Below are 12,501 nucleotides of genomic sequence, written 5' to 3' on the forward strand. Positions count from 1 at the left end.
AACCTATCAAAGAAGGAACCATGGCCCAAAGTAACATAGTAACACATCAATTTATATATATAAAATGTGTTGCACCGGTAGCTGCAACCTATCAAAGAAGGAACCCTGGCCCAAAGTAACAAAGTAACACATCAATTTTTATATATAAAATGTGTTTTACCGGTAGCTGCAACCTATCAAATAAGGAACCATGGCCCAAAGTAACAAAGTAGCACATCAATTTATATATATAAAATGTGTTGTACCGGTAGCTGCAACCTATCAAAGAAGGAACCATGGCCCAAAGTAACCAAAAACATAAAACGTTTTTTGAAATGAACTATAGTGAGAAAAAATTGTAGCTGATTCAGCAATGGAGTATATCTCGTTCGTAATAATCGTCTATTAAGGTGACTATAATATTAGTTCGTAATAATCGTCTTTTAAGGTGACTATAATATTAGTTCGTAATAATCGTCGTAAAAATCGTTCGTAGAAGAAGTTATATAGTCTCTTACGTATTCACACGTCTGGGATAATTGCCAAAACTCTTTTTTTAAGCTAAAAACAATTTGAAGTTTTAATGAATTTTATACAATTATATTTATATAATTTAAACATAAAATTTAAGTGGTTTAAAAAATTCAAATATTTAGCAAAACACCGTTTATAGGAGGCAAAAATCGGTGGCAGCTGATGCATGTTGAATCTTGTTCGTAGCCGTAAAAACTTACATAATAGGTTTTGATCTTTCCTTATCCACAGGATTCAAAACTAGTGATTTTTAACAACGTAAAAGCTGCGTTGGCAATCGAACCACTTCCGTCTTAAATAGTTACCATATGGCTGTAGTACTGCAGCTAAGAGCAATAGTGCCAGGGAACTGGCGTTTCTGCCAAAACGCTGCCATCTATTTATCATCAATTGTATATTTCTTTTTTGGGTATACATTTGTAATTCTTTTTATTTTAGCTTGCCTTTTGAGGGATCATTTGAAGAAGCTGAGTTTTTGTTGTCGGAATTAGACACGGCGCTTTCGGAATTATCTAGTCCAAAACGGTCGATGACTCTCGAATCAATGAGTAATGGGGTTTCTTTTGACGAGGGTAAAAGTGCAATAGCCGGAAGAAAAATCGCTTTTTTGTTCGATTCTACTCTGACAGCATACCTCATGATGGGAAATCTTTCTTCTGTAAGTATCTCTATTATAATTTTCTATAAATAAATAAAAGTCCAAATAGGGATCAAATCCTTTTAATAGACAGTGATTTTCACAAACAGTGATAAAATTTCACAAAAATACTAGATATTTCGGTACAGAATTTTCTCTATTTGATAATTAATTAAAGCTAAAGTATGGTAGTCAGGTGCCAAAAAACATTATAAAATCATTGAATCAAAAGCTTCGATTGAATACAAATGTCTGACTAAGGCAAAAAAACAACAAACAAAAAGTAGGCGAGCATTAGTAACTAATTGGTGGGATAAGGAGGTAGGGAACTTCCCCCTGAATTTTGAAAAAGACTTATTTGCATCTTCATTTAAATAAATTATAAAAAGAAACGAAAAGCCTCCTCCTCCTCCTACACTCTGTGTGTACTCTCCTCCTACTCTCCCCCTCCTCCTACTCCCCTAAAGACGCTTATCATTCCAGGATGTCTTCTCATTTTAAGATCGTTATCCATATACTACCCTCCATAAATAATTCGAAACAACTGAGCAGATAAAAGCTAAAGATGCTCCACGGCCATTGATGGCTCCTAGGCCGTCGACTCGACGTTTCAGTTGCTGGCTCTTCTTAGAAGGACAGGTAACAGGCCTGTCATCCAACTTTGTGGCAATGAAGTCGAATTTTGAGCCTCGTGTTACCAAACTGGCAATTTCTGTGCTAGTGTGTGTTAATTGAGCGGAAGTACTCTTAAAATTATTCGAGTGATTTAGTGCTCATAAATAAGTTTTCCTTCAACTGCCGAGACATTCAGACACAAACTCTAACGTTGTTCCAATTTATCGTTAACAATTATGAAAAATGCCTAAGCAAACCCGTAAGAGGTCTTGGAAAAATTCTTAAACTTCGTGATTTCACAAAAGAAAATTGGGTTCTCTGAAATCTCCCGGAAAAATAACATTAAACAGAATAACAACTTATATTTCGTTTTAATTTTCGTGAATATGTGAACCATGATTTTTGGGAAGATTGTTGAGGCCCTCATTTTCTTTAGGGAAAATTCAGGATACCCTAAACAATTGCGATATTGGAAGCACTGTCTGTAAGTCTAGGAGAATTTTCCCTCCCTTCCAAGTATTTGCAACGCTTATCTGCCAGTTGTTTTTTGTTTTTTTTTTAATACAAAATCGAGACTTTTATGTAGAAACAACATATATAACATTTGACAGGGTTTGTCATTTAAAAATTTAGAAGCAATGCCTGTTCCCTCGTGGAGGCCCATCTCTCCAGAACTGACCATGTCTTTATGATTTAGATTATATTGTCTCAACTTTTTCGTTTAATTTCATTTTATATTTTTTGTATAATTTTTAATAGGTTTTCTTTAATACTCGTTTAGAAGATTCCCTTCTAAGAAATCGCATAATTTTCATGGTTGTTAGCATAAATATCATATTTTAATATAATTATCATACAAGTCACCTGTGTCCTCTTTTGTTGAATTCGACTTTTTTTTACCTTTTTGTGTCTTGACTGGAATAGGTAATAATTGCTTATTCTGAAAATATTTTTACATATAGCAGCTCTTAGCATTCTCCGTGTGGGTCTTTCTATAGATGGACCCACTTCCCACCCTAGCTGGTAAAATTGAAGGTAGATTTGTTCACTTCCAAAACTATTGACCCTATCATTGAACGGCATAACCTAACTATGTGTTGGTGCTGTTCGTAGGAGTGGGTCAAGTGGCTTAAATAGCTCTGGTTCCCCGCATGAACTATCAAGGGCAGTGAAGATGAAATCTGATTGTTTTGATTGGTTAAGTAGAAACTTACACAACTATTTATATGTTAAGGATTTAAGAAAAGTCGGGAGTTCAAATTTTAAATAAAAAAGACCTCCATTTTTGGTAGCAGCGGACAACAAATTAAAAAAAGGAAGTTGGGCGAAGAATCATCAAACATAAATCTAGAAAAATATGGCTCCAAACAGCTTAATAAAGTATAACTTTCTTTTGGAGGTGTAGTTGTCTTTAGAAGTCAACAGATTGTTAATATTTGAATTTGTATGGACAAAAAGCGTTGTCAAGTTTAATCAATTAATTTTGCTATATTTGCTATATTTATTTTTATGGTTGAACGTGGGAACACTGACGAAAACCTGGTACTGTTGGTACACTTCATGACTTTGAAACAACCAAAAGAAAAATCTTTCCTAAATCAGGGGGTGGGAGAACTTTTGGTTTGATGTCCTTAACAATTCAAGGTAAAAATGGAAGATATGAGAGGAACTCCATCTACCAGCAACTTAATTTTTGAAAATTTTCTCCCTTTATTAAAGCCTAAAAGACCTCTTAAACTGTTTTTTTTAGAGAAAAAAAAATATGCAGCGATTAACAGTTGACGTAACCAGAGCTTCAGTTTTCAGTTTTGACTGACGAATGAGTTTTGAGCGACTTAGTTGAAATTCTAATTTTCACAACAAGGCGGGAGAATATATATATACTATATATACATATATAGATATATATATATATATATATATATATATATATATATATATATATATATATATATATATATATATATATATATATATATATATATATATATATATATATATATATATATATATATATATATATATATATATATATATATATATATATATATATATATATATATATATATATATATATATATATATATATATATGTTATTATGTTTTAATGGCGATAGTTTTATGCCTTCATATTGCAGAGTAATTCTCACAGTCAATTGGGAAACTATAGTTTTTATGATTGATCATTTTCTTCTAGGGTCTTAAGACCCATGCAGTAACAATGTTCGAAGTTGGCAAGCTGACAAGTGAATCCACTGCTAGTCTCCTTGATGAGCTTGACAAAATTCAATGGGAAGATGGAGAAGGTCAGTATTGTTCCTTCACACATGATGTTAGGGGATTCCTCAATATAAAAGTCTGCTCTCATGCCATCGTCTTAGAGATAATTTGTAAAAGATGCTAAATTACTCATATATTTGTACATCTTCATAAAAACTACATACTTGCTGTTAATACTGCTATTAACTTGTCGTAGCACTAAACTACCCCTTAGTAATACATTGGCTAATCCTTCTCCAACCCGCCCAGTTTAAAACTTCTACTTTGGCCACGTCCCTCAAAATTTTTTACGACCTTAAGTCACCAAAGTCCAATCTGAGAAGTTTTTTCTCTTTCTTTTGTGTGTTCTATTTCGTAAGATTATTCTTTAGATTTTCATCATAAAAAAATATCCAGGTCATCTCCATGGTTCTTGCATGAAACACATACCAGGTGGCTCGAACTACGAACTACTGGAACTTCTATTTTGTCGTAAATTCAGCACGTCTAATTTCGCCTTGTTAACTTTCATCCTTAAATTTTTAATCTTTGATTATTTTAATTGAATTGAAATGTAATTTAATCAATGATAGTGCTAGTCAACAGTAAGGGTCAGAGCCGTTTTCATTTTTTTAATAAGAACAGTTACACACGAGACATGAATAAAAGGTTTTTTTCTCACGGGAGGGGGTAATAATTCCATTTTTTCGACAATATTAATGAGAAATGCCTAGAAATTTTGAAAAACATAGATTTGAGAGCCCTGGACCCTAGGGCGAAGAAGTATGTACAAGTTGATTAAACATTTGATCATCTGTTTTCTTACCCAGAAAATAAAATATGAATCTTTTGTAAATAATTAAGCTTAAAAGCTTAGACTTTTTTTTTACTAGGAAACAGAAACAGAATTTCAACAAGAATGATCAACTGATCAACGACACTACGTTGTCATGATCACGATCAATGATCAATGATCAACGACACTACGGCAAAGTACCATACTATTAAGACGCTGCATATTTTTATCTGGCCTATTATTGTGTTAAAATCCCAAATTACAGTTACTGTGATTGTGAAGAAACAGTAAACCTTCTTTTATTAAAGTATTTGCTGAATGCCGAAGACAGAAAAAATCGTGGCCTTATTAATACCAATAAATGTTAAGACTACCATGATCATCTTGGTAGACTATTAAAAAGTAAGGAGCATATGATAATGATACTTCAACAGTTGAACTTGCGCAGATGATTTCGTGGGATAAATTGCGGCTAACTTTTGTCAAACCAATCGTAGGCTAAATTACAGGGCCAGATTAGTTAAATCGTGAGCTCTCTTCCTTATCTAAGTTTGAAGTCCAGAGATTTTAACACAGATGTTTATTGTTCGAAGAAAAGGTCTCCCTCATACAATCAAATCATTCAAGGTGCATCTTGCTATTTTCTCTGCTCCCAACTAAAACAGGTTAAAAGGACAATCTTCAGAATGAACACTAGTGACCTAAAACCCGAGAAATAATTTTATAAGAAAAGTAAAATGTAAGTTACAAACCATCAAACGAATCTCCATTATTAGCCTTTTTATTTCAGTAATTGTTTACCCGAGTTGTAGGGTCCTCAAATCACGCTAGTGTGAAAAGGGACTAAATCTCATTATCTTCATTATCATCCTCTTATTGCACGAATAGAATGGATTTATCCCATTCTTTCCAAAGTGTAAGTTGCAGTCGCAAGTAGTCGGAATCCCAGTCGCAAAGAGTCGAAGTCGTCAGTGACCGCAGTCGCAAGTAGTCATAGTCGCACGCAGTCACAGTTGCCACCACAAGTAGTTACAGTCATAAGTAGTGGCAGTCTCAGTTGGAACTAGTCGCAGCTGCAATTATGGGTGCAAGTATTTGCGGTCGCAGTCTTTGTTGCAGTAGTAGTAATAGTAGTACAAGTAGTAGCAGTACTAGCGGTATGTTTTTTTTAAAGACATTAGTAAATATTTATGGTTCCTGGGGGTGATGATTATGATTATGAATGTGATAGTAAATTTAATGGAAATATTAATGTGTAAGGTTTGTGGTGCTGTTTGGGGACTGTGATATAGATACTTTTTTTTTTATTTATTTATTTTTTTTTTTTTATGTTAGTTTATTTTTGCCACCCCTTTGGACAAGTTTTTACTCCTTGGGGTGACCGCTAAACTGATGTTAAACTGTTTGTTTGTTTAGAATAGATCTCTCTCTCTCTATGGTACGTCCTTTTGACAACCTGCGTCAACGTAGTGTTTTTGGATAGCGCTGTTGCGCTGCCTATGAAACTCTATTTCTTAGTATCTTGTACGTATTTTGACGACACGACATGCGGAATTTCTCGTAATTCACGCTGCTTGGTTTGAAAATATGTCAGTGAATCTATTTACATATCTTTATACTATCTCCACTAGTCTCAATGGTAAAATATTATTTCAAAAACAAATTTAAGGGAATTTTGGAAAATAGCCTAAAATGCTTAAAAAATTACGTTGATTCGAAACAAACAGTACACCATTGGAATTGCCATGGCCGAAAACCTTAGATAAAGAAACTTACAGTCCCCTGGTTTGAATAACAAGATAAATCACTTTTTTCATGTGTATGTCTCTCATTTTTCTCGTTCTCCTTTGTAAGTGGGGCACTGGATTGCACTGGCACTGGATCGTAGAGAGCTTTTTAAGATTATCGTAGCTTCTTAAGGGTTCATTTGAAATAAAATTGCTATATCTAGTGCCTTTTGTAAGTACCGAAATATAATGAAAAATGAAATCCATTTTTTAACAAAACCGCATCTTCATATACAAGATGATGAAGGATAATTGTAGGATGTTGAATTGTAGGACGATGAAGGACGTTATAATACAAACCATAAATGTAAAGCTAAACGATGACGTTAGTAGAAACTGAGGCTAGTTCTTTACTTTTTATCCAGCTAAAATATATAAGATATCTGGATAAGATGTATCCAGCTATAACATACAATCATGTAATGATATTATTAAACGAAAACTGGCAGGATCGATACAAGGTACTAGGGTATATCGTGGTTGCAGCGGTAGCTGCAATCTAGTAAGAGACGAACACGTCCCATATAAGAATAACAATAGCCCAAAACTCCTTAAAATTTGTGTCAGATTGAAACAAAAAGTACGCCATTAAAACCGCCTTGTCTGAAACCCCTTTAAAGTAAATTTGCAGTTCCTTGACGTGAACATCAAGGAAAATCCATTTGCCCGAAAAATTAGAAAAGGGGCTGTAACCACGATATTGTTCTTCCAAAGCAATGTTTTTCTGTTTTTTCCTTCTCCGAAGCTAGCTATGCTCTGGAACATCATAGAGAGCTACTTAATGGCTCATATCAGAGAAAATTGTTACATCTACGTAATTTTGTAATTAGCAAAAGTTATATTCAAAATAAATAGGACCAGGAGCGACGTTATCACTACTGTTGATGACCCTAATCTAGACAACACTTCTTCACCTTGTACAACAAGGAAAATCGCATTTTTGCATGGGTAGCACTGACGTGTCTTTCTTTTCTTTTTATTTCCCCAAGGATGATCTATTGAACCAATGGTCGAATAATTTTGAGAGAGGGTTCATTTGATCGGAAAACACAATGTCAAGAGCTCTTGTTTAAGTAACAACAGAGATATTTACTTTTATCTTTACTTATGCTACCTTTTTTTTAAGTAACAACAGAGGTATTTACTTTGATCTTTACTTATACAAACTTTTTTTTAAGTAACAACAAATATATTTACTTTTATCTTTACTTATACTAACTTTTTTAAAGTAAGAACAGAAATATTTACCTTTATCTTTACTCATACTCAATTTTTTTTTTTTTAAAGTAGCAACAGAGATATTTACTTTTATCTTTACTTATACTAACTATTTTTTTACTTTTTTTTAATTAGATTAGAAAATATCCTGTAAACAGCTCTTTCACACTTAAGTAATAATTCGTATGTTATCTAAGCTTGATAATTATCACGTCTAATTTGAAATTATTCATCAGACTGTGATTTGAACGAATAATTGGACGAGAATAAAAAAAAAATAAAAAAAGAGCAATATCAAGAAAATACCAGAATAAATGAACGATAAGGTTTTAGAAGAAATAAAAGCACACAAAAAAAAAAACTAATAAAAAAATATTACCGCTCTGATACGGCTACTTCATTTTTTACTAATTAAGGACCAATAAAAAAGCGATGTTAAAGATATCCATCTAATAGTATATACAATGAATCTAAAGTTGAAGTTTAATACTGAATAAAGACAAAAGGTCTTTAGCGAAAGTAAAGAAAAGCCTTAAAACTTGAAATAAACAGAATTAGTGCTAAATGTAAGGGGGCTAACTCCTGCCCTCACCCACTGCCCTTTCCACTGAAGTTTTACTTGCATAAATCCATGTTCCGAAATTGTACCACAGAAATTGGGCTCTTTCTACCTATTTTGTGTCTCTAAACATAAAATTTTGTCCAAACTAATTTTGATCGTTCAGGTGATTAGAAAAACATTTCTTTTTATTCAAACGAGTTATCTTTTTTAATAATTGTAAATTTGCATTTTTGGGTCGTCTTATAGGCAATTTTTTATTATACAAAATTAACGATAAAAAAGATGGAACTCCTTGCTATAATGCACTTAGTATTTTTTACTTAGCTATGTTAAATATGGCTTAATAGTTTGAAGTTAAAGTGGCAGACTAATAAAATGTTCGAATATTTCGAGAGTTTTGACGAATTTTTTTTTTACAATTTCTTTTTAGAATGAGTTTTATTTATAGTCTTCAGATAAAATAAGCTATTTTTTGTTTTTATTTAATAAAATTCTAACGTGAGTTACATGAGTGTTTAGTCGTTGGTGCGCTAGATTTGAAGTCCTTTGTCTGAAAGGCGAGGGTTCGAATCCTGGTGTAGCCAGTTATTTGGTTTGTGACGGGGGTCTGTGGCGTGACTTTGTTAACTCAGCCAGAGTCGACACATCTCTAAATGGGTACTTGGAGAAATCTGGGGAAGGCAAGCAGGAAGGGTTTGCGAAAGCACAGGATGGGTGGCTCCCATCCTCCCCCCATTGCATTTCCTGGCTGAAGGGCCTTGAGACGGAGATCAGCACCGCCGGTTCGGTCTTTAAGGGTCTAGTGCCGTGTCCTTTACCTTCCTCCTTACCTACCTTAATGTGAGGTTCTTCTCAAGAAGTGAGTCCCATAGCCGTGTGACGTCATTTACATGAAAAGTGCGTTTCCAAATTTAAGGCTCTAGACGAATTATTTCAAACTCGTGACCTATCTAGGTCGTTTTTTTTCAGACCAGGAAATTTCAGTGCCAATTAAAAAAAAAAAAAATGTGAGACCGTTTTTAAGAAAAAAGTTATTCGTACAAATATACCCAGTTGTTCGTTTAAAGAGAGTAAATATATAAAAAAAATATAAGTGCGGATAAATATAAATTTTTTCTTGAAAATATACTGTATAAATAGAGTAAAGGATTATTGCAGGCAATTTGAAGCTTTATTTTAATGTTAATAGGTTTGGTATTTAATTTTGTTCGTTTGCGGTGTTGCATAGCTGAACAACAGCTCGAAAATGGATAACTATTTGGGGAGGGGTCCCAAAAACACGTTTGAAGGCCCAAGTATTCCACCTTTTTGAGAACGATCTTTCACCGATAACTGTGAAAGTCGAAGGAAATGGCCATTTAACCTCTAATCCTCCTCTCTCTGAAGGAATACAATTAGATTAAGGGTTAAGAATAGCTGCCAAGAGTAAACAAAAATAATAAGTAGAACAATAGGGAATTTTTTTTTTCCGTAAGACAGTGGAATTCCAAACTTTAAATAAATATTTCGACTTTATGTCCAAGGGCCGTCCTCAGGAAAGTACATATGAAAATATAAAAGAGAAACTTACATGACGATACGACCATTAAAACTCAAAAAAACTTTTTTATTTTCAAATTTTTTTTTATTATTATTTTAAAACAGTCCTAGCTGTTTGAGTCCTGGTTTAACTTCGTTAAAGTAAGGATGCTAGGGCTGTTTTAAAACAAGAATTTTTTGTTTTGTTTTAGTTTTAACGGTTGTATTTTAATGTAAGTTTCTCTTTTATATTTTTATTTGTGCTATGGTTAGGACGGCCCTTGGACATAGGGTCGATATATTCATTTAAAGCATGGAATTCCACTGTCTTATGGAAAAAATTCCCTATTGTTCTGCTTGTTATTTTTTGTTTATGGTAGAAAGGCAGTGTGGTTTTCCTCGCTATTTGCTGCCAAGAGGGCCAAGGTTCTGCTCTTAACGTGATTTGGCTATGCAATAAGAGTAAAATCTGTTTAAATGAACAGAATGAGGGAATCACACCTTATCTTGGAGCACTGCAATATTTGACGTCATTTTATTAAAAAGTAATAAAAAACAGTGGCATGAACATAGGATAGGATAAAAAACAGTGGCATGAACATAGGATAAATATTCGTCACTGCCGAGACTTACTTTGTATGTTGTCTTTTTTTTCTAATAATTATTGTTTCACTTCTAGTAGAAATGCAAAATGATTTTATTCGCTTCCAAATTATAAGTTTTAACTATAATGAAGAATTTTTGAACCTGTTATTTTTAAATGGTAGAAGGACTCATAAAACTGATTGATCTTCCGCTCGACTTTAAATGCAAAGCCCGAGCAACTTTTAGAACTCTTAATGTTTCGCTATTTTTTTAGACGAGCAAGATTTTTGAAATGTGCAATTGTGCTTGGGATTATTTTAGTACTAGCTTTATGTTTACTACAGCTTTTTACGTTTTTGCCATCATTTAATGCAATTCAGCAGTTTGAACCTCATCAAATAATATCTGGAAACAGGAAAGGTATTGCAAATAAGATTGGTAGCGATTATAAAGAAGGAGTAAAGGTAATACGCCCGCCAGAACATCTCCAAGAGCCTGGTGAGCTTGGTAAACCTGTGATTCTTCCAAAAGATGTGGAGCGTAGCCAGAAAAGCCTAATAGACAACGGTTGGAAAAATTACGAGTTTAATCAATATGTATCAGATTTGATTTCAACAAGGAGAAGTCTTCCTGATGGTCGAGACAAAAAATGCAAAGAAAGGGATCGATATGTACGAAATTTGCCGCAAACCTCAGTGGTTATCATTTTTCACAATGAAGCATGGTCTGTTCTACTTAGAACTGTTGAAAGTGTTCTCAACCGATCGCCAGATCATCTGCTTAAAGAGATTATCCTAGTGGATGACTTTTCTGATATGGAACACTTAAAGGATCAGCTTAGTGCTTATATGACTCAACGTTACCCCAAAGTTAAGATAGTGAGAGCAGTTAAAAGGGAAGGACTCATCCGAGCTAGACTTCTGGGACTAAGATATTCTACAGCACCAGTTGTCACTTATCTTGACTCTCATTGTGAATGCACAGAGGGCTGGTTAGAGCCTCTTCTAGACAGAATTGCTCAAAATCGCACCACTGTGGTTACTCCGGTTATTGATTCAATCAATGATGAAACGTTTGAGTATCAATGGTCAGATGTTCAAGTTGGTGGCTTTAATTGGGGCTTGACTTTTGACTGGCACTCTATTCCTAATAGAGAACTGCAAAGGAGAAGTCATCGTACTGATCCGGTTTATAGTCCAACTATGGCTGGTGGGTTATTTGCAATAGATAAGTCTTTTTTTTTAGAGCTTGGAACCTATGATAGTGAATTTAATTACTGGGGAGGTGAAAATTTAGAACTGTCTTTCAAAATTTGGATGTGTGGTGGCACTCTTGAAATAATACCTTGTTCGCATGTTGGACACATTTTTCGTAAACATTCGCCAATAAAGTGGCCAGGTAACGAAAACCCTGTGAAAAGAAATAATGTTCGATTGGCGGAAGTGTGGTTAGATGAATATGCTAAAAACTATTACATGAGAATTAATTATGACATGGGCGATTATGGGGATGTATCGTCTAGAAAAGCTCTCAGGCAGTCTCTGAAATGTCAGTCCTTTAAATGGTATTTAGAAAACATTTACCCTGAATTATTTATTCCTGGGGAAGCTGTTTGTTCCGGTGAAATTCGCAATTTACGTACCAATTATTGTATTGACTCGTCAGCTCAAAAGGAAGACTTATATAAGCGTGTTGACACTTGGCCCTGTCATAATGAAGGGGGGAACCAGTATTGGATGCTGAGCAGAGCAGGAGAGATAAGACGCGAGGAGAACTGTTTAGACTATGCCGGCAAAGATGTAATCCTTTACCCATGCCATGGGTCAAAGGGAAATCAATTTTGGGAATATGATCCGAAGATGCAATTTCTGTTGCATGTGTTTAGCAGAAAGTGCATTGGGATAGATGAAGTTAGTAAAACAATTACGATGGAAAAATGTGATATAAGGAACCCTAGGTTGAAATGGAGGTTCCCTCTGAATAATAAACAGTGATACATTCTTATTTAGTT

General features: G+C 34.1%; 1 protein-coding gene and 1 pseudogene across 1 annotated transcript in view; both read left to right on the top strand.

Moving 5' to 3' along the window:
* Positions 1-12,501, top strand: part of LOC148944112 (protein FAM91A1) — a 95,182-nt gene that overhangs the window by 61,406 nt on the left and 21,275 nt on the right. The window contains exons 7-8 of the mRNA XM_089100259.1: positions 952-1,171; positions 3,963-4,071. Coding sequence (XP_088956385.1) covers positions 952-1,171; positions 3,963-4,071 — 329 coding nt within the window. The remainder of the gene's footprint in view (positions 1-951; positions 1,172-3,962; positions 4,072-12,501) is intronic.
* On the top strand, positions 10,745-12,484 carry LOC148944113 (putative polypeptide N-acetylgalactosaminyltransferase 9 pseudogene; annotated as a pseudogene).

Source organism: Artemia sp. Qi Xiang Cuo, chromosome 14, assembly GCF_049724085.1.
Source record: "Artemia sp. Qi Xiang Cuo chromosome 14, ASM4972408v1, whole genome shotgun sequence".
Taxonomy (NCBI): Eukaryota; Metazoa; Arthropoda; class Branchiopoda; order Anostraca; family Artemiidae; genus Artemia; species Artemia sp. Qi Xiang Cuo.